This window comes from Bombus pascuorum, chromosome 1, assembly GCF_905332965.1.
Source record: "Bombus pascuorum chromosome 1, iyBomPasc1.1, whole genome shotgun sequence".
NCBI classification, from domain to species: domain Eukaryota; kingdom Metazoa; phylum Arthropoda; class Insecta; order Hymenoptera; family Apidae; genus Bombus; species Bombus pascuorum.
The window spans coordinates 21,237,948-21,261,866 of NC_083488.1; the positions used below are offsets into that span (position 1 = coordinate 21,237,948).

The 23,919-nt window shown below is 43.2% G+C and overlaps 1 protein-coding gene across 3 annotated transcripts in view; it reads right to left on the reverse strand.

Annotated features, from left to right (window-relative positions):
* The window catches only part of LOC132908078 (protein groucho-like), a 162,439-nt gene that overhangs the window by 74,196 nt on the left and 64,324 nt on the right, over window positions 1-23,919 (reverse strand). For all 3 annotated transcript variants that reach the window (XM_060961720.1, XM_060961711.1, XM_060961730.1), the window contains exon 4: window positions 14,244-14,288. In XM_060961720.1, the coding sequence (XP_060817703.1) occupies window positions 14,244-14,288 (45 nt within the window). The remainder of the gene's footprint in view (window positions 1-14,243; window positions 14,289-23,919) is intronic.

The window sequence follows — 23,919 nt, forward strand, 5'->3', positions numbered from 1 at the left end:
TGCTGTTTCACTTTAGATTTTCCGTTGTTTTAAGTGCGAGGTACTAGCTCGACGGTTAATAGTTTACCATTGGAGATTTCCATTTGTAATTCGTTAATGATCCATACAAATTTCCAAGTGACATGGCGTTACAGAGATTTCAAGTATTTATAGTCATATATTATTCTTAATTGCAACCGATTTCAACTAACAAATCACGAAACATCTATCCGAATCATCTGCAACCGAACATCTCTCCATAACGAAACACACGTGCATTTTAGCTCTGCCGAGTTGGAAGTTCGTCGTCAAATGCCAGCTGTCTCTGATCCGCATAAGCCAAAAAACCAAACAAACCATCGACAAAAGATACTTTTCACGAAAACAAATACAGCGGCTGACAGTCCCTTTCGCGACAAACAAAACATAACCGAAACAATCGGCGAGGTATTATCGAGGCCGGCGATTGTACCCGCACAGAAAACAGGAATATTTTTTTTTCTTTTTTTCAAACATTCCGCGCGAAAGGAAAAGAGAAGGGCCGCGGTAACCGCCGTCATTACCCCGGTCGAGCTCTTGCGTTCGGCCATTGTTCGAGGGTGCATAAAACAAGCAAAAGCCTCCTCCTCTGCTTTCCGCGGATCTCGTTTCTATCTTATTCGGTGTAAATACCGCCGCGGTAATTAACACGGAGGTGGTGAAAACGCGATGGAATGATATCGGATGGGGCGCGGAGCGAGCAAATTAATGTCACGGCTCCAAACCCCCAGGAACACTCTTTTCTGACTGTTCTCGTTAAGGCACTATTCGTCTCTCTTTCATGATCCTCGTTTCTCTGTTTCTTCGGTTCTCTATCTGTTCCGTGATCCATTATTTTCTTTCTCATTCTCACTCACACGATAACATCGCTTTTCGCCTGTATCCACCGCGTCGTTGATGGTACTCTGAGGGATAGTGCTCGAGAGGAGCCGCCTCGGGGCGCATTCGCAATGACAACGACGTCGCCAGACACGATGGGAATCCGCATTGTGAACGCGACTTTACGGCCGGTCCCGTCTATGGGGTAACACGTATATACACACACACGGACAGCCACATCCACCGAAACGCCAAGGAATTATCGTTGTCAGCGGGACCCTCGTAATTCCGGGATGAACATTGAGGAAAACAAGACCTTCGTGCCCGGCTGATAGCGGGCACAATTAACTCGCCGCTGATTATGCACAGGAAGATCAACAGGGGGAACCTCCGCGTTACTCTCGATGAACCTCTGTTGATGAATCGATCCAAATGCAATGCGTGGCTATTGACCGTGTGCTCTTCTTCCGAATTTCTTCATGTTCCAATATTTGAAAACTTTTATATCTTTTTAAGTATGTTCCAATAGCGTTCGGTAATATTTTATGGATACGGTTGTATTATGATTGTAGAGATATTTTCAAATCTTTTGTTCTTAACGAACACGTGTGTATAAATTTGCATAAGATTTTACGTAGTTCAATGTCGAATGGCATAGATCAGATCATACGACAAGTGTCTATACGCAACAATGTTTTTTTGTTCCACGACAGAGATATCGCAGCGCGTCATGAATTAATCAACAGTGGAATGTTAATGAATTTTAATTAACTGACTGGCATAAGAAAACTTTCAAGGTGTCTCGAAAGATATTTTAACATAGTTCGGTATTAAATATTTCACGATGGAATGTCTTGAAAATTTCAATAAAAATCCTACGAATGGACAGAATAAATTTCAAAATATCTCTTGCATTATAAAAAAATAGTACATCACTTGATATTTATTACTCGTGAACAAGTGTAAAATCAATTTCACGGCACCAATAAAATATAAAAAAGAAAAATATGTTAAAAGAAACAGGATTGTGGAATAAAAAGATCGGTCGACATTCGACGCTATAAATCCGCGCCATTGAAGATGGATACCAAGGTAATCATTAATTCCAGCCGCAGGCTCGCCTTAATATAGAACGTAATTTCAGAAAGAGAAGCTTTCAGATCGGCAACGAGATTTCAGCGATCCGCCAGGCGGTAAGAGAGCAGAAATTTCCACGATCCGCTTGCCAAAGGCGCTCTTCAAAGGCTCGGGGTCTGGGGTGTTTCCACCATGTTTCCATCATTTTTCGCTTCGAGTTCGTTAACGCCCGTCGCGTTTAAATAACACCCCGGCTCGGTTGTTCTCCTAGCGGGTAATCCGAGAACGTGGATTAAATCGTACGCCAGCACTCCTGTTTTCCTTTTTTCTGAACAAAACTACCGATTTTAAAAGCAGAGATACCAGAGTCTCTTTCTCTCTCTCTCTCTTTACGTTGGAGATAAAATTCGTTTCCACGAGAGGATCGACTTTAACGATTGATCCGTTGCGACGTCGAACTCCAACGATCGCTCTTTCCCGTCGTTACTCTCGTTTGATCGTCCGCGTCGAACGACAGGGAAACGAGCCACACGAGTAAAGGAAGAAAAGGTGATTACGCAGTTTAGTGACTTTTCCCAATTTCGACTATTTGACTTCCACCTTTTCTCTAACAGCTTTATTTTAGCGCTAGAAACGAGAAACCAGATAGGAGGAACTCGAGAAACTAACGTATTAATTATTATTTTAGTAAGAAATCGACGAATTAAAACATCTTTCCTTATTTCGTAAAAATAGAAGAAATGTAATATCCTTTAGTTCAATTCGCTTAATGTTAAATTGTGTAAAAAATGTAACACAAGTTTACTTGTTCATTCAAACGTGCCCCAACAAACAAAAATGCTTTCATCGTCTAAATAACTGCTAGCCTCAAGAGAGACAGGCACTAACCTAATTATTTTGGTAAATCTCAAACGTTAAGTAGCTTAGAACAGAAATATAACAAATTAAAAAAACCTTTCATTATTTCGTAAGAAAAGGCCGAAGTGAAGTACTAAAACTTGAAAAATCGCTAAACTGCCTATCGAAAGAAAAGAGAAAAAAAATATATAAAAAGAAGGAGGACAACATCGTCCATTGTTAGGAGGGGTGAAAAGAAAAAGAGGGCGTGCAATACGAGAAAGGGGTGATCTCTTAACGACTCCCAAGGCACGAAAGGAGGCCGAAGAGGGTGTTCTTTCTACCCTCTGCTTGATAGCCGGCATAATGCTAACACCCGGGCATCGATAAAAGTGCGAAACGTCGCGCATAAAAACGGCCGACGAAGGAGGGTTGGTCCTAAGACTCGCAGTTGGCGTGCGAGTACATAAATACGGCCGCAGGGTGTCTCGAAAGCGCAGGGTCGCGCTCCCTTGGGATTAATTAAATGTAAATACCCGGAGCCCGGCTTAGGCGTAGCTTATCGCTCATGATTTAGAATATGCGTCGACCCCATAAAAACCTACCGTCCGACGACGCGGCAACAAATTGCCGTGCTTGGTTCCGTCGATCGATATGCGACACGACTTTTGCCCGGGGGACTTTTCGAAGGAAATTATCGTTCCCGTTTTAAAAAGGAAGAAGTCCAACTTTCAAGCGAGATGCAATGAAAATAATACCGACTGCTTCACTTTGAAACCACCCTCAGTGTCGCCCATCTGCAGGCCACGATACGTTAAGCGCGGCGCGACACGCGTAATAGTTTTATAGTTTCCTCCGAGTATAGTCGCGGCTTTCCCCTTTTCTACCGGAAGTATAGAAGAAGAAACACGAAAGAGCAAGAGACACGAAGGAAGAAATAAAAAGATGGGAATAGGAAGATGGAATTCTATGGATGGTATACAGGCTGCTCTAGAAGTAAACTGGCAAACTTCGCCTGCATATTTGCGAGGTCATTTCGAGTAAAAAATATCCTACATACTATGAGTTGATCCGTCGAAGCGATATCATTCACAAGTACGTAAAACGCACTCAAGCTATTTAACTTTAACGATGATTACTTAATCGAAAGTATGTCAAATTGTTCTTACAATGGCTTGCACAAATTGATTCAATTAATGTAAGATACTACATAAGATAATGCTAACAGCTATTTGTATTTCCTGCAACCCCATAGAGAATACGATGTTAGATTGTCCGAAAAATTTCTTTCGTTTCATAAGTGATAATAGATGAACAATTTCTGTATTATATTATTTTATTGAATTATGTATAATCGATTTCGTTCTATTTCTATTATTATGTCCGTGAATAATTCAATAAACTAATATAAATCAAAAAACATTGTGCGTCTATTATTCCTTATAAAACGAAAGAAGCCTTTCGGACAACCTAATAGAAGGGGAACGTGTCGGTATTTCTATCTACATTTCGAAAACGAAGGCAAATCGCCTCATGGTGTGTATAACATCTTTCTCTTCGGTTTTACTTTCCTAAATATGCTGGCAAAGTTTGTCGATTTCATTCCATAGCACTCTGTATACTCGATGATATTACAAGGAAGCGGCGAGTCAAGTTGGAAAGGATGGAACAGCTCGTAAAAGTAATACGACTGATAAAAGCCATGCCGACGCAACGTCAGACGTCGGTGAACCCATGGAGCCGCGGAAGTATCAACGGAGTACTTAAATTCTCGATCGTAGAGAGCCCCTCCGGTGGTGGGAGATGGAATCTCTTAGACCGCTGCTGGTTAACGATTGTTTCTCCAGGGGTAGGTTTTAATACGCGAAATTTAAGTGGCCGTTCGGTGGCGCGAGAATTAAGCGGCTCTGCCTCTTGCTCGTACGCGTCTGAACAGAAGAAAGCGACGATGTCTTAAAGGGAGGTATAAAAGCGAAATAACGTTCGATAAAAATTCATGGCCGTGGCGAGTTACCTCGATCGTTACGACCGTGATCGAAGATACTCGCGTGTTAATGACCTCGAGAGGGTTATCCGTGTAACACCGGGGCCTGTTATAGCGTTCAGTCATCCACGTAATTTTCTTTCTCATTTTCTCTCCCGCTTTCTCTCTCTTTCCTTCTCACTCGCTCCACCGATCTCGAGTACGTTACCCTCGTGGAAAAGTGCCAACTCGTTGTTCTTAATTATAGTCTGTTCGAGACCGCGTTTCGTTAGACCCGCGTGAATATCCAATAAGCTCGCGAAAATCACGATTCTCTCGACGTGATTTCGTACCATCGGTAAACGACAGGCGCGCGGACGAATGCTCAGAGAGCATGACGAGGCTTGTGGCTTCTTTTTGGCCGATACAATGTAGCGAGGTCGTCAAATTGATCAGGCTTGGACATAGGGTGAGTTTGATCTGCGAAGTGGAAACTTGAGAAGATTCAACGAGGAGATAAGGCGATTGAGCCTTGTTAACGTCCCTACCTGCTGGTAATCCTCTACAGCTGCAGATTCGACTTTACCAACATGGTCATTATTGTAAGGCAGAGAGCGATACGGGATTAGTACGGTGTATTTTTAATGGAAGCTTGTGAATACGTATCTTCTCACGAATGATTTGCGGTTAGCAAATTAAGATTTCACTTTGAGAGCCCCTTCATAAATATACCGAAATGAGATCGTGATTTATTGAAATCAATCTGCGCTTCGTTTATAAACTGAGACTTGTCGAGTTGGTATTTATGTAGAACAGGTGCATGTGCAACCGTAATAAACGAGTTGCATAAGAGGATCGTTTTATTCCAGCTGAATGGGTTGATTTACGCGAACCTATCGCACCGAGAAAGATGTAAAAGCTGTCTATCAGCGAACGATGATCAATTTCAATCGAAAAAGAATAATAAATGCATTAAGAATACAAGGGTGAAGAGAGAGAGAAGAAAACAATCCGTGCGCAATATCCACTCTACCGACTATGATTCTATCTGATTACACAAGATCCGATAAGCTTGAGAAATAACTACCGAAAACCCGCAATACATCCGGGTAAGTGTCGTGGAAGACCACGAAGAAAAGGAATTCTCTTTTCGCTCGACTCGAAAACAGAATTGGTAATGGCATCCTATTCAAGGAGATCGCGATGGTAGGAGAAGAAAGCACGACAGAGCCAGCAATCTATAGAAGAACGAACGAACGATTGGTAAAAGGAGACAGAGAAAGTCGACTCAATTCGTGCGGTATTCCCAGTCAGGCAAACTCGAGTTGCTCCGGATAAAACCTTCCTCCTCGGTCGCGTCGTCTCCGAGTAACATCCTTCCTATCCGCGAGCAAAAGAAGGGGACGAAGAAAAAGAGAGAGAGAGAGAGATCTTAGAGGGTTGGTAAAGTGGGTAGAGAGATGGCGTACGTATGAGAGCGGGTAAGGATGAAAAGAGAGAAACGGGATCGAAGCCGGTGCCGGTTGAAAGGACTTATCGTGTTGAGAGATCGCGACCATGGAGGACGTGTATCGGGTACATGGAGTCCCATCGGTATTGCAGATCCCTGTGCTGAAAGAGACAACGTAGAGGCGGAGGTGCACCAGGGACGCCGCATAGGTATGCCATAATACTCTCGCGCGCAGTGTGTGTCTCTTTCCCGCTGGTTTCAGCGGGTCGAGTCGAGCCAACAGAACGGAGAAAAAGTATGTAGACGTACGTAGCGGGTAGACATTTCTGTGTATATTTTATCGTGCACATATTGCGACTCGTTCTTCGCGGCTGTGCCAAGCCACACAACGCACACGTACGGCCGGGCCGTCTACGTGGTACGCGTGCTACATGAACCGTGTGTCGCGGGCAACAGAGAAGGAAGATACATGGGATCGAAGTTACACGGATATGCCAACGTTGGGCGAGGCGGACGTTCGAAGAACGAGAGAAGAAGAAGACACGAGACGACTGCCTGTGTCTGCTCGATGGTGCAACAAGAGCAGGACGGAACGTGTGACGGATTCACCAGGAAGAGAAGGAGAGTTAGAGTATGGCCAGGGAATTGGAACGAGTACCAACAGGGGGCAACATGTGTGCGTGGAGAGGTCGGCGCGGTAGCACAGCAGAGCTCGATTTTTCCGATAGCGAATTTTGCTCTTCGTTTTTCCTCCGACCACCGTTTCCCTTTCGCGCACTCTCCACCACGCTCTCTGTCTCTATTCAACCTTCACTCTCTCATCACCGATTCACCCTATCCCGTCGGTACCGGCGACGTGCACCACGTTTTCCCTGGCGTACCATTCATTCCTCCGCCCCCGTACTCTTTTCAGCCACCACCACCATCGCCATCACCACCACCACCCCCACTACCACCACCACCACTCTACCACCACCATCACCATCGTTCTCTACCTCCACATACGCATGGTCTCTTTTTTTCTTCTATACTGTCCTCTCACTCGATCTCCATCTGGTCCTCTGGCTCCGGCGCGTAGCGCGCGGCCCAGGCGACCAAACCGGTGGTGCTGCAGACACAATAAAACGTGGAAAAAGCGATGGCCAACGTATACGCGGACGGACGTGCAGAGGGAGAGAAAGAGCGCGACGGAGCCGGCGACCGTGCGACCGTGTATTAGGTTACCCTCTGGGTCGGACAGACGAAGAGAGAAAGAGAAATCGCGTCGGTCGACGGTTTTGAGAGGTTATTCATGAAGCACCTGACGAGATTCCACGACCACCGTTCTCTTTTTCCTTCTTTTCGGCAGTATCGGCGGACAAAGGATGCTGGAGGAACGTCGAATCCTAGATTTATGAACAGAGCAGAACCATTCCAGGTAGCTATCGTAATCTTGCTCCGAATTTGATGGAACAGATAAAAGGAAGGATCCTTCCTGTCCGACGTCTTTGTGTTGCCCCTTGTTAGCAGAGATCCAATTCTACGTTACATGGCACGCGATAACGTTTCTCGATAAGCTTCGATTTAAATAACCGGGCAAATTTCCAACAACCGATACAACAGCGTGAAAAGGGGGAGCGTAGAGGCCATTAAACTGCGAAAAATCGCAATACGCGAAATCGCGGTGCATCGCGTGAAATCCGCGCAGGAAGGAAATTAGTAGAGAAAATACGAGAGGGGGTGAAACGGAATGGGGTGGGGCTTGGGTATCGACCAGTTCGGGTATTTTGCAACGCTTTTTCGCGGATGTACTCGTTAAACCGATAAATGAATAATGAGCAGACTATACGAGGTTGAACACGACGCGAGCCCGGGGTGGGAACGGAAACGGGGATGAAAAAGATGGGTCGGGCGGGTGGTGGGGCGTGCGGGGAACGCAACGAGTCGAACGCAAAACAACGAAATCGAATCACTCTCGGTGGCCGCCGGTACTTTTCATGCGTGAATTTTCCGACTGCTCGACACGTATTGCAGCTGCGGAATCGCCGGTAATAGCTTTAGCAGAATCGAGAGTAATGCCCGAAAACATTTACAATACGCGTCGCTTGCCGCGAATAAAAACGCACAGATCGTTTAGCGGCGATAATACGCGCGCCGCGTACAACGCCAACAACAACAACGGACAACGACCAACAGGAGCGCGTCGGATAAAGGGGTTGGAAGAGACAAAAAAAAAAAAAAAAAAAAAAAAAGAACAACAACCGGTCAGACGAGAGAGAAAAAGTGGAATATGATCGAATGAAAATTCAATAGAGACGATCGGTGGTAACGATCGTAACGAACGTCGATAAAATCGCTACTCGGACGTATCCTTCGCATTCTAAAAGCGTTCGAACAAATTTCGCACCCGATTTAAGTGGCTTGACTATGTGTACGATACACGTAGACGCCAATCTCTGCGTAGTATCGTAGACGTATAGACGAAGGCTGCTGATCATCTTCCCCAACAGGCACTCCGTTTTAACGAGCATGTAGGTATATCTCGTGTGTGGCTGGCGCATCGATGCGAAACCAGTGATTCGAGACGACAATTATCGTACAGGTATATAACAGGAAAACGTAACAGGTCGACTGCGGTCTGATGGATGATGATGATGACGGTAATTGTCGGGAATTACTCGACGTTAATTACATCCAGGCGAAATCGAGCGCGTTTACACCGCCATTCGCAGACACTTACCAGACTGACCGACCGGCCGACCGCGTTAATACACGCCCGATAAATTCGATTCGAAACGTCCGCGCGTTTCCTGTCCCGATATTTTACCCTCTCGCGTCGTCGAAGTTGTTACTCATCTCGTTTCGCCCTTCGACCCCTGCGCCCCCGTTGTATCTCGTTTCCGCTGCCAATTTTCCTCCCCTTCGTATTCCTTCCTTTTTCTCCTTTATACACGCGCGTATCTATTTTTTTCTCTTCGCATTCCACGTTTTTTATTTCCACGCGGACGACAACGCTGGCTCGTCATAAACGCGGACGATTAATCATCCTTGGTCGAATATAGCAGTCGTGAAAGGGTTGGTCGTGATTTTATAAACGCGATCGTGTACGAAATTGCGCCGCAGAAGTACGATCGTTGTAAACAGCTTTTGACACGGCGGTCGCCATCGAAATTTTACAATGGACGATCAGTACGCGATTCGTGTAACTGGCCACTGTGAAAACGTTTGGTTTCACAGCCGGATATAGCGTCAGGATTCTCTTCTATGAATCGAACATGACGTGTTTCATGGACATTCGATTCGTTTACTTCGATTTATTACGCCGGAACGTCGAGAAGACGAACGCAAGCTGCAACCAACGAGGATTCCTCGCGGCCTTGTTTCACTTTGCCTGGTCGAAATAAAGCGCGCGAGGGACTCTTCGCGTAAATCTCCGCAGGATTTATCGAACGTGTAACACGCGACACAAAGAAAAAACCTGACCCTCGTACCCTGACTGCTGTCTTTGCCCCGAGGGTTGAACGTTTCCCATCGCGAAACATAAGACTCGTTTCAATCTCAATCTTCTTGTTCTCGCACGTGTGTATCTTCGTAAGTTGATGTTAGTTATTCAAAAAGTGTCTGTTAATATCAATACCAACTACTGTTGACACTTGGTGTTTTTTTATCGCTACTAAATTCGTAAATATGTACAATAAAAGTATAAAAGAATTGTCTCAATTTATCGTTAAGAGTTGCTCATAAAACATTACATCTCTTGTGTGATTGTTGAAACGAGAACGGTACTGAGAAATACAAATTCGAGGACCGTAGTACATTCGACAAACATACACAATCGACCATTGTGTATTTTCCCTATTTATCTTACCTGTATCTATTTTCTAGTATATGTATTTATATTTACACACGCATATTTACATAATGATATCAACATGGCGGAACAGGTGAATAGGAGAATTTTGATTGTTTCGTCTTCTACGCAATCATTGCTACGAACATAAGCTTCGCACGTATGTATATTTATCGTGATAATAAAGACGGCGAGTACCTAATAACAACGATAATTTTCGGTCTGTCCGCCCCATAATGCCGATTTATGAATAGTCTCGTGCCATTTTCGTCGCGGTTCCTCTTTTACCACTTTCGTGTTTCTTCATCTTACGCCTCTTTCTACGGTTTCTCTTTCCATTTCGCAACCACCGCCAGAGTTTCCTTCGACACGAAGCCCGATTTACGACCCAAGAGGGTGCATCCTGTTGGAACGACGCGCCCAGAAAGGAGGGAGAACATCGCCGGAAGCGGAGGAAATAACGGCAGCCCGGCTGCTAAATATTCAATAAACGCGAACATTATTCCTGGCACGTCGACGCGGAAGCTGGCTCACGGAAGAGTGCAGGTGAAGAGGTAACGCGAGAAAAATCGCGAAGAAGGCGAACGACTGACTGGGTTAGTATGAAAGAGGGGCCCGAGAACTCGATAGGAGATAGAAGAAGAGCTATTTATTCTCTCGTGAAAATTCACGATCGAGATTCCCTCCATACTTACGTTTCACCGTCTTAGACCTCTCTCTTTTTCCATGTTTCATTCGGTGTAAAGCTTCTTACAGAATAGTCTAGTTACCTGAATTCAAGAAACTGCAGGAACCACTTTATTTTACCAATTTAAACCCGTTATTTACAGTTGTGTCTTTTCAGGTTTCGACTAACGTTAGAATTCTTTCAATTGCTTTCGACAACCAACGATAGCAGTTAATTTGAGCTTTGTTCGTTGATTATATTGGTTTCTCAAACTTAATCTTAAACTTGGATATTACTTTCTATTAGGTATTCACTTGAAGAACTTGTAATCAGAAATTACACGTCTCTCGCCTTCGCTTCTGTAAATTTCTCAGTTCCATCTTTTTCATAAACAATTGTTACACGAAAGTTTATTTAATCGTAAATCGTAAGCTGTATTTTAAGAAGCAATATTTATAACATCGGATCGCTATTCCTTATATTTTATGCAGCCAGAATATAATTATTTTACCAACGATGCAAGTTATTTATCTTTCTTAGCAATATCAAAGACGGTCCATTTTAACGAGAAAAGAATTACGTATATCAAATTAATCACTATGTGATTATTCCTCCCTTGCTGAATTCCTTCTGAATTGAAAAATATACGAAAATCCAGAAGTTGGGATAATTTGAGAGGGGCTGGAGTAAAACGGTCGCTCAAACTCCATTCAAGAATCGTACGTGTCGAGAGTAAAAAAGTCTTCGTTTAACTAAAAGATCAACGACAAGAAGAAGATGATCGGTGGTGAGTATAAAGCGTGATCAGCAAACGGTTGTCTGGGTGCTGGCCGTTTCGAGCGACTCGATAAATTTTCATGATCGGACCTCGTAAATGAATCGCTGGCAAAAACGGACGAAGACGTGTACGGTAATTGACGACATTAATGTCCGGAATGCCGTAAAAGCGAGCGCGAAATGAAATACGACGTTTCTCTGGGCGAACGTTCCGCTTTTGGTTCGCCGCGCCGCCAACAAATTATACCGGCGAACGACGCTATTTTTCTTCTTCCCTTTTCCCCTGAAGAGGCGAGAGACAGAAAGGAGCGTGGAAGGTATACAAGGGTGAAACGACGAAAGAGTGCTTCGAAGGAGAGAAAAATCGGGATATTTGCAATGGCGATCACGATCGAGCTACGAGAAAACGGGAAATTCAAATCGGCCGATCGCCGCGATGAATATGGATGCCGGGTCGGCGCAAGAAAAACACGACGGAGAGATCTTTGTGATGCAAATTTTCGCGACAGTCCTTGTCTTTATTAATATCGAGGATGTGTTTTCGACGGGAAGCGCCGTCGCCCTTTGGTGAGCGGAGGGGGAAAAAAAATAAACGACTTCCCTCTTTTTATTTTCCCTTCGACCCTGAGTTAATTCTCGATATCAAACGAACCAACTTCCAATTCTATTTCTGCCTGTTTGCTCGGCAAACAGATCGCTCCGGGACCATTAACAGGCACCAGAAAGCATTTATGTACCGAAGAGATACATATCGGTCGGCAGCCTTGCGCCACTTTTCTTTCGGCTCGTGCGACAAATCCTGTTAAGATATCCGGCCACGGAAGAATGACGTAATCACATCCTCTGAAAGGGAATCGCGAGAAACGTAATTTTTCCGTGCAAACATCGAATGGGTGACATAAAACGGACGGAGGGACAACGTAACTTCGAACGTTCGTTTTCGACATCCTGGTGCGACGAGTATTTTCGGCATTAGAGATTTATACAGTGAGAAAGAATTTCTGGCCGACCTAGATTGTTCCGTTGACAGACCAGCGTTTGGCAAACGTTTTTCGTTCAAACGAATTCCGCTTTTAAATACACTGTGAATTGACGGTCCTCCGCTTTGAGGTAACGAATTTTTCTGTTCCAGATTTATAACTCGCTCTGTTTGTCAATTGTCTTTCTCATCGTTAACTTTGCGATTCTCTCAAACATAGACGTAACACGAACGTCCAAGCAATTACATTATACATCGTAAAACCATATTATTATATTACTATATATTGTGGTATCTATTAATTAAAATAAAGACAACATCAAGTAGAATAATTGAATTTCAAGGCACAAGATATACTGCTATCAGAGATAAAGCAAAATATGTAATAAACTTCTGCAAGAAGTAAGGACGAACTGCTAACTACGTTAAAAGAAACGTCCTACTTTATCAAAACAACTCGACGTTGCGATTGTTAACTTCTTTATTCAACAATCCATCTTACGTATCTTTGCATTTCTGATAAAAAATATTATATCTTATTTACAAGAGTCTAACCTCGTTGATCTTCCTTCCTCAACTTATAACTTCATAATTAAAAACGTTTCTCGTTAGAGACGGATCTGTTTAACAGATTTAGTAATCATCTACTTATCTACTACAGAGGACATTAATCCACACGATAGACGAATCTAAAGCTACAGAAGAAACACCCTTGTGCGCCTTCGGGCACCGACAATGGCGCTCAATAATTCGTAATAAAGGGATGTTCGGTTAGGTCCTTGGTTTTTCTCGGTTCGAAAGTGATCGCAAGAAACCGTCGGGATAGCTCCCTCTCGTGCAATTTGCATGTTATTACCTTGTTTACATATTTATTCAATAGCCAGGATCCCCGGGGAATCGTCTCCCTAATTCCCGATCTCGCCGTCCCTTTAATTTCGGATTAAGGGTCACGCGCGGAACCACCGAGCCGAACGATTAGTAAGTCGCCGCACGGATATTGCCCGGTCGTTGGTTCGCGCTCGCGCGCGCGTTCACGCGTCATGAATGAAAACATAAATTTCAGCGAAGCACGCCGGGCTATCGCGCGTTAAGTCAACGAAGTAATTACTATACCGAGCTACCGGTGCACGTGCGTGTAAAACAGGCACACACGTGCGTAATCTCGCGCACGTACACGGTATGGAATGGCATACGATACAGACGCTAGCGAAACAAACGTACGTATACGGGGTGCTCTCCACGTATAGAGGCAAGCTATAGAAGACAGAAATATTGTTACCAACAATGGGATAAATTTTCGAACGATGCACGACTTGCTGATTCTTGCGCGTGAATTTATTAACTAACGATATCATTAAATTAATATATCGTACGTTATACACTTGTAATTTTACAATTTTACATTGGACACGGTGATATGATGATTCATAGTTTATAAAATTTTATTTGGCTTACTACCGAAATTGTTTTGGTATAGAAGAAAATTTATTGGTATACTGGTAATTTAAGAATCGAAACGATTGTAAAATTTCATTAGGAATATTAGTTTAATTATTAGAAAACTCTGATTACTCCGAAAGTGGAACGTCTCGAAAATTATACGGTAATCTTTGGTCTTTTTTTTTTATGGAATCATCAATCTTTTATACACGAAAAACAAGGATACTGTATTGAGCATTTTCAACAGCATATCATTTTCCAATTGCATGGAACACCCTGTAGATAGAAACGAAAGGAGCAACTCGTGTATACATACGATTCACGGCTTCTATCGGTGCGGCTCGATGATATCCATTTGAAATTCAAATGGAAACGGGGAAGGCTTACCTGTTTATGCATTTCCACGTTCAGCCCGTACGACATCTCGTAATACTGGAAGAATGAAAAAGACATACGATATATTAGGAGCGAGAGATATAAAGTGATGATAGGTGGTGTGCGCGCGAGGCAATATCGAAGAAGGCGTTCTGGTACAAGCGTTAACGCGATGCTCGCGCGGCTAACGTGAAAGCAGTCGTCCTTTCTTGTACAGTTGTCCTCGCGCGCACCCAGAAACGTGAGTTACATGCACTTGCTGGAAAATACTTCGCATAGGAATGCCAGTGGTCTTGATTTCGGATTTTCCTTTGCTGCGTTTGTACTTCTTTTAGACCGATCGCTTTAACAATTTAGTTCTACAAGATACGTACAAACGAGGCTTTAACAAGTTGTCAAATATTTACGAACAGCGGATATACAGGGTGCGCCGTTAGAATTCGGACAGAATTCAATTTGTAGTTCCCACCATATTAGAATTCAGATGTTTGTGCTGATTGACTCTGAAGTTAGTTAAATATGTCAATAAGTCTTCTATAACCTCAAAATGACAGAACTCGTTAAGCAAAACCCGGAATACGATAGAAGAGCGGCGATTATAGAAAGTCTTCGCGCCGGGAGAACGCCGGTCGAAATTATAAAATTCTTTAGCTACCCAAGATCGACGGTATACGACATTGCTAAGAGATACGCAGCCTCAGAGTGGTTCGAGAAGGGTTCTCCTTCTCCGGCGAGAAAAGTTCAGCGTTGTCTCAAGTGAGGGCGACGTCATGCCTCCGCACTTCTTCCAAAAAGGCGAAAGAATCACAAAGGAGGTTTATTTGGAGGTCCTGAAGACAGTAATAAAGCCGTGGATGGAAATTACGGCTTCTGGAAGGCCGTATTTATTTCAACAAGATGGCGCACCTGCTCACACAAGTCATCTTGTTCAAAATTGGCTCTCTGACAATGTGGACATGTTTTGGTCGAAAGATTTCTGGCCTCCTAACAGTCCCGACCTAAACCCATTGGACTATTACGTGTGGGGCGTTATCGAGAGACAAACTAATAAATGCAGGCACCCCAACGTCAACTCCCTACGAGCTGCTATCGAGTCAGAATTCGCGACAATTAAACGCGACCAGTTGAAGTCAGCGTGCTCGCGCTTTAGAGCAAGAATAGAGCAGGTCATAGAGGCAGAGGGTGGTTACATAGAATAAAAGTTCTCAGCAAGGACCCTTTAAATGAGATATAACAACATTTTCATGTGTTTTTGTGTATTGACTTAAATAAACAACTTTCTGCACAAAACTTCTTTTGTCCGGATTCTAACGGCGCACCCTGTATATTCTAGCGAAGCGAGATCACTGAGCAACGATGACAGTGTCGCGTAATTTTTGAATAATTACGCAACTGTTGATTTGTAGAATAGTCTTTATTCTTTAGACTTAGTGTTTTTTTACAAAGGTCAATATTGTTACGACCGTTCGCGGAGAGACGCGATCTTGAAGGAACGCGTCAGCGAGAGGCGTAAATTCTCGCTAGGATTAGGCTAATCGACGCCGCGAACTGATCGCTCCCCGTGTTTCGTTTAGGATAACAGGGGTGATTGAATGAATGCACTTTATTCCACAGTTGTAGAATATATATATATAGATATATTTGTATCTCAATAACACTATAACAACTTATACAGAACTTATAACAATAACTTATACAGAAAGTATTGATTCTAATCGTGGTTGAGGTTACAGATAATAGGTTCTAGCGAGATCGTGTGAAATACGAATGACTTGTATGAATGATGCGAAATGCTACTGATGCGACTGATGCGTTTGATTGTTCGAATGCTACTCAAGAGTTTTACTGTTCTGGGGCGATTTCTTTGTCTTTCGAGGAGACAACCCCCACCACCCCAGGATCACGCCACCGCACGCGCCAACGAACACGTAAAATCAAACCGATCCGAATCGAAGTCTCTGGAACTCGCGGCCAGACGGCAACAGTACGCTCGTCGATGCATTGTGTTGATATACGACATCGGATCACCTACCGCGGGCCGCCGGCGACGGTTAAAAACACGATATTAAAGGCGCGCCGCGACAATGTATAGACTTCTGCTTGCCAGCCTGCCCGCGACACGCGATCCGGTGGAGAAGAGTGCTACTCAACGTAACAAATATTGTAACTGAATTGGAATTAGAAATGGAACTGTTTGAACGGTCTCGTACCATCAAAGAAGAAAGCTCGGTGTGGGTGTTCCCTTTGGAACTCAGAACGCGGATTCGTTGTCCACACTTTTTGGTGGAAAAGTGAGGGTAATGATCCGCGATGCCCATTGGTAAATGAATTAGGTAGTAAAGACAAGGAGAGCTAGATATGGCTCGTGGGCATCCTTGTTTATGGGAAAAGTCTTATCTTGCCAGACACCCGCTTTCTCCGTATTAGGTAAGAGTGTGCAACAAACATAAGGACCATCTGTAAACCGAAAATGTTTAAGTGAAGAAAACTGAAACTGAACAGATTCGGTTTATGTCGTGTTCTTAGGCCTGCTGCGAGTTAACAGAACAATAGATAGGTCTTGGCGTCCGGACTACGGGGAATCTCGCAAGGACCGTCACATCTGGCGTACCACATGGCAAAAAGGAAAGTTGATTCGTGACAACAGACTACTGCTTTGAATTTTTGCAACAGCAGATAATTACAAATTTTCCTATAGAAATGTGAACATTTTCATAATTCCCACTTGAGATTCCAAGTCAGAAATTCGAGTGTATAAATTAAAGGTCTTAACTCAAGTTCGACAGCGGATCGATCTCGGTACGCAGCCAAAGTCGCAAGACACGACGCGACGTCCCGATGCAGGACGATCAAGATAAAGCGAATTTGTGCCAGCAGTTGCACCGATAAATAATTTCAGCGGCGTGCACCATGAACGGCAAAGGGTAGAAAAAAGATTGAGAAGACGGTAGAAGTATCGGGCCAAGAGCTGGATAGAGTGTATTCAGCTGCAACTTATTATGCAACGCGTGCTTCGATTGCAGCGGATCGGTCGGATCTCAGTGGAGAAACTAGTAGCCACGGCGATCTTGGCGATCGATCTTGCTGGGCTAATGGAACGCGTACTTTATACTAACGCGGTCCCTTATATAAGTGTAATACCTCTTGCAACTCTTCTTCTCCTTTGGTATTCCAAAATTCCATCATGCTCCAGACGAACAATGATTCGACAAGCCTGAACTATCGGAAGAGAAAGCGAAAGACCAAAAGATAGGGAGTAAGCCTGAGAGAGAGAGAGAAAGAGTACAGAAGACAAGGAATGAGACTTGAATGTAGTCGGTTAAGCCGAGCGGAAGGATTCCCAAGGGCTAATCGAATTATCGAGTTACCTAAACCGAGATGCTGCTCGAATTCGTAATAACGTCTAAAAGAACCCTTCGAAGAGGGTCTTTAGGGCCGGTACACGGCTGCCGAGAGCCGAGATTACATCGATCGAACGAGATTACGAAAAGCGGGCCAAATTGAGCCGTAATGCAAGATCCCGGCCAAGAAGGAGGATAAACGCGTAGAGAAAATGAGAAAAACGACTAAAGAATCGTTTCTACCTTACCCTCCCAGAGATTCTACTCCAGAGCTACGTCGTTGTTTCTCTGTGTTGGTGCGTGAGACGTGCACGCGTGTCGGTGCGTGTACGCGACGTCCAAGACCGGTTTCTCGTAACATCGTTTCTACATCGTGTGTACAAGATCCCGGACCGGGTATGCTTTAACTAATTCACCTACCGGACAGTGGTTCTCAATTTTCTTTCGCGCATTCGAACGAAATAAAACGGGCAAAAACGTAAAAGTAGGATCGGTAAGAGAACCTTCTTTCTGGCGAGTTTAACGAGCTTTGGAATTTTTATTATTCGAATCTTTCGAGTGTGAGAAAAATAGCAGACGAATGTAAATACATCGATTTTTTTTTTTTTTTTTTTAAATCTATATATATCTTCCAGTATAACAACTTTGTGTGTTTTCTTTTTTATTATAAGCTGTTTTAGTAGAACAAGGACACGAAGAATTCTCATTTCGCTATATTTATCGCATAATAATTTACCAACTAGTAATATCAGTGGATTGACAAACGACGAGTTGTAAGTCGTAGATTTCTATCACGCGATTCTACTGTACATTTTTATTTCCAATACGATAATTAGCTAGATTTCACGAGTTTGTAGAACTGATGCCAACTTTACTCGTTGTATTGCTAAACTTAATATTATCAATTTATTAGCACTAACAACTCACATCTGTTACTCATAAAACTTCGATGGTAACCTAGAGAACGTAGTTTCTACGTTTCTTTATTAGTAGATCTCCTATTTTTTGATAAGCCGTAGAAAAATTGTTAGACTTTTTTAAGACACGTAAAAGGAAGAGATTTCCCTTTATTTCGCTGGATGAAATCTGTAAATGTACCGATACAGATGTTCAAGGACTAAAAAAAAGTTGGAAAGACCTGGAGAACCATGAAACGTATACAAGGGAACCGCTCCGAACATTTCCCTCGATATGCATCTTTCAACGGTTACACGGCAGAAAAGCACCACTCAGAGATCTACATTTTTCTTTCCCCACGGTAATCAGAATACCTACGTTCCGACAGTTTGGCCAAGCATTCGAAAAATGTTCTACGCCAGCTCGAATCTCTGGAACGTATTACCGTCGTCTGAATAAAACTTAGTCAATAATAAAATCAAAACGAATGAAATTCCACCTGTACATCTGACAATATCTCTACATCTTTGAACACTCTATTTTCCCTCAACCGAGTCTTCTAACCCCTCAATTATGATTCATCTTACGACTCGTATATCTGAGTCATCGTAATGGTCCAGTTGTAACTCGTGTCTAACGGAAGAACAACGTCAGTGAGACGTGAATGGAGGAGTAAAAAATAATTCGTTTCGTCATTCGTATATAGCTCGGCAAATAAATCCACCGTGCATATTCTAAAACGAAGTGTAACGATGTATCTATTATAGCTGTAATAGAAACTGAATCACCTAATCTCGACAAGGAGCAAACTTTGCAGCAATCGTTGCAAAGTTAAACGAGACACAATTTATGTATTCTTGAGAAATGATACAATCTCGCTGAGATACGTCGTTTGTTCTTTGTGAAGTAAGAATGTTAAACAAAGTTTTCTATATCCGACTTGTTTTCTTCCTATAAGATTTTAAAATACGTATTTTCGAATATTATAAATTGAATTAAATTTGCTGCAAGAATTTTCCTTATTTAATAAAAAATACATTAAATTAATGCAGAAAACATTGGGAAATAGGAACCTCCCGAGTCTTGATCGATGATTTATATGCTACGAGGCGGAAAACGGCGAAACAAAAGTATGAAAAACATTTTTCCGTGGTAGCGCGTCTCACAGGATTTCTCGCAATTAGAAATTACGAAGAGAAGAACGCACGTGATCAAAGAAGAAAAAGAAAAAGAGGAAGAAGGAAAACCTTGATTCCGGTACGAAAACGTAGGTTCATTTGTCTGCTGGTGCCTCGACGAAGTAATTAGCCTTTAATTAATAGACTTGCAGACTCTCGGGAGCGGAGGTCAGGATCTTAATTATCGCGAAGCTGGAAACGTAACTCGCGGTCTCGACGCGTTTAATGCGGAAGCTGGTAGAAGTTGTCGCGAACACCGGGCGGGCAATGACTCGATTTCGAGGGGAGTGAAATGATAAAACGGCGCGGCAATAAACGTCGTTCAGCCATTAAACTCGGCCGAATTCGGTGCTCCGCACACGCCCCGCTCGTTCCGCCTCCTCTCTCATCCCTCTGCCCACACCCCTTGTCGACCGTTCGTTTGCATTTTCAAATTGAACCAGCTTTACGCCGCTATCCGAGAGTTTTATGCCGCATCATCGTGTCCACATTATCGAGTTAAGCCCGGAAATTCAATCTGCGACGATCTCGAGCAAAATTTCCACTCTCCGCGTCGACACTGCAAACCGAGCAGTTAAATCTCGCGCGATAGTGTGACAGAGAAAGAGAACGTTCGTATTATTCGATTCGCGTGAAAAACGAATTTCTGCTTCGTTCGCACGGGATATATCTTATTTAAAGAAAAGAAAAAAAGAAATAGAAAAGAAGGGACAGATTTAAGGTAGAGAGGAAAAAAAGAGAAGAATCGCGAAACGAACCGAGAAAACTATAGGGTCAGGCCCCGCTGGCGGTGACGACCCTCGAATCGCATAATCCCTTTGGTTCTGGAAACGAGTCGGCGCTTTCATTCTCGAATAAACGACCGATATTGATCGCGATCGGTATCTCGCGTACCGTGACGAGATACGCAAGACTAATGGACCCTCGGCTCCTCTCCGCTGTCTCGTCCCTTTCACGAGCCCTTATCCCCCTTTTTATCTTCCCTCGACGGAATGGCCCCTGTGTTGTGAGCACACCCTTACATAAAGGGCCTCTACGTATCTGCCTCTTTCGTTGTTCTCGCGCACGACTTGCAAATTTTGCCCTCGATTTGCTCCCGAACAGTCTGTCTCTTTCTCTTTGATTTAATCAAAGAAAACACTCGAAACCTCGGCCGAGATGCGCACACGCGTGCATCGTCGCGAATATGCCTCTTTCGAGGGACCCTCCGATTACCATCGATGATTATCGCATGACGCTGTTTGGATATTGAAAAGACGTGTCGTTTATGTTCATGTTACATGTTCGGAGAAAAGTTATCCTTACGATGTGTTACTGGCTCGTGGTATGTCTGATGCGAGCAGCCACATTTAACGAGCGTAATAAGCGGCTTGATTTCTCAGGTTGGATGTTAGAACTTACGTAAGGAAGTAATAAATATCGTGTATCTTGTAATTTCGTACCGACTGCGATAAGTCTGAGAAAACACGTGACGCAATATAGATGCATTACAACACTGAACAGATAGTAATCATTCAAGTAGCTACTAGAAAAATCACAAGACGGCAACACATCCTTTCTAAAATATTTGATAGCGTACGATCTCTCTGTCTCTTGTGTCTCAAACTTGCCAACCAATCGAATTTATTATACGCTGTATTCTTTCTCATACCTAATTTGCCCAACGATTACATTTATTAATGTCTCCTCCGAAGCTCATCACCTCGACAACTTTCTACCTCAGCGAGTAATTTCGACTCGAGAAAACGATGCTGGAAATCATATGGTTCGCGGACGTCCTCGTAAAGACGAAGAGGAGCAGCACGCGCCACGACCTTGTGCAGTTGGACGCGTTTCATGGCCTGTCGAAAGTGTGCCATTAAATGGCAACGAAGCGATTTGGACGCGTACGAGGCATCGGATATTGCCGCGGATTTCGCGGCCAGGATACGACGACCAGTTAATAGAATCGTGCCGGCGCGAACGACCACGGAGTTCGGGTCGTTAACACCGCTAACGCCGTGTCCAGCCAACTATACTGCCACGAATTTACACAATCGTTGGAAACACGCGAACGTGCACCTTCCGCACCCCAATTGGCCCGTGCTCTTCCTCGTGCACGAGTTTCGGCATCGTGCAATAACCCGCGAACGTGTCGGAGTCATTAGCGTGCACACTCGCGCTAGGAATTTCTGTAGTTCCGTTTGTTACAGCGAACGAACGAGAAAACATAGCAGCGCGAATTTAATTGTACGATCATCGTCTCTGGCTAAAGTTGTTTGCTTGGTCTAGATGGTTGCGCGGTCTCTCGAGGGTTGAGAATATCAGCCGATGCGCTCACAGGGATTTTAAATCGTTTCTGGGTTATTGCCCTTGAGTATATGCTCGTCGAATTTTCTTACTTTGTTTGCAAGTGTGACAGATTTCTGGGTAGAGTCGTTCTGCTTTATGAGTTCCTCGTACGAGCTATTCGCAAATATTCGTACTCGCATCCGGAGATATTCGATAGGAAAAGTTGCGGCTGCAGTTCGAGTTGAAACTAATTGCAATTTCGGGCAATCTGAATATTTCTTTTAGCCGTGATATCGTATACGTAATGAAGAAAATAAAATGAGAAAACGGTGGCCTTTGTTCTTTAACATTTTCTAGAAATCAATTGTTTGGTAAAAATAAGTATACAGCATGGTGAGTAGTTTAAAATAGACGAATATTACTACCAGATTTGCATGCTTTTAAAATAATATAGAACAGAAAAATTTATAATAAAAAAATATACACTGTTCTCATACATTATTCATATATTACTATATATATTCCTAAAAGGCAAAGAGAAAACTAATGAAACAGTCGAGTTAAGAACCGAACACGATTAAGACGTACCTAATTAAAATTGTTATTTCCAAGTCCATTAAAAATAAGTCTCAATGAAAATCAATGGAATAAATCATAATAAAAATTCGACTAAAAAAAAGAAAGAACAACTCGACAATTTCTCACCAACAAATCTCTTTTCAAGCATCAAGAAGGGAGCCGTAGAAAAACGAAAAAATTTCATTCAGCCGTCGCATACGATAGAAAACAAAATCGCAGCAGCGCGTAAATGCCGAAGTAAAAGGAAAGAAGGAAAGAAGTGGGAAACGTCTAAAGTTCCGGAGAAGTCAATGCACCGCGTTACTGAAACTGCGCCGGGCGATACGCTTCAAGGTGATCTCTTCCGCACGGTTCGCGCTCGTAAAAGTTCACGAGCTCGACAATTACATGAAAGAGTCGTAAAAGCGTAATGCCCCGTGGCCAGGCTGTACCGTCGTATAACGACGTCGTACGAGCATCCTCTGGCGTCCGACACCGTTACACACACGCTTCAACACTCGCGTCACATCGGAAACAAATTCAGCAACAGAAATCGACACGATTTCTATCCGATATCATAGAGAAGAAGAGATAAAGCGGCAAAGAATAAAAAAGAAATATGAAAGAGAAAGATATAGATATCAAACACGCGAATGTTATTGAATGAATCGTAGCGGTTACAGTGGCTTTTCCGCGTGGAAAAGTCAACTGACGCCGGAAATACGAAACCAGCGTTTATATATAGGCTCCGGGAATATAAAACATCTCGACCACTTGCTCGCACTGCACCAACACCAAAGCGTTTAAACCGGCTACACCAACTGGGAAAAAAGCAGATAATTCTCGGACGAAAGGAGAACAGATCATGAAGCAGGATATCCACCAGAGAATTAAGTTCATTGTAAACATCTCATTTCTACTCGCGTCTGTTTATAATGTAACGTATAATGTGAATATTATATATACATTATACGTTAATACCACATGCACGCTAGTGTATAGGTTTCATTCAGCAGTTAATTAAGATTACACGACAGGCGGCCACGATGTCAATTCGAGCGTGGTATATGTTGTCTGTTCTCATTAAACATCGACAAAACCAGTCCTGGACATATCATTGTCGGTTATTACATGAAAACTGTACGTATACGTAGATACGTAAAAAGAAAGCGAGAGGAATAAAGAGAAAAGAAAAACGCGAGAGCGTTAAAGTCGTAGAATAATACTCGAGAGAAAATGATCTCGTTAGGGTTAGGGGCGTGTAACGAATCTTCATTTGGATTAGGCATTTTTGTTATACAATATAGATGATATTTACTGGTACAAATATGATTATCAGAGAATTTGACAAGTACTCGAGATGTTAATGACAATGATTTTAGGTTCAATAACGAATCCACGGTCAATGGGATAGCAAATGCGTTTTCTTCCAAAGTCTAAGTC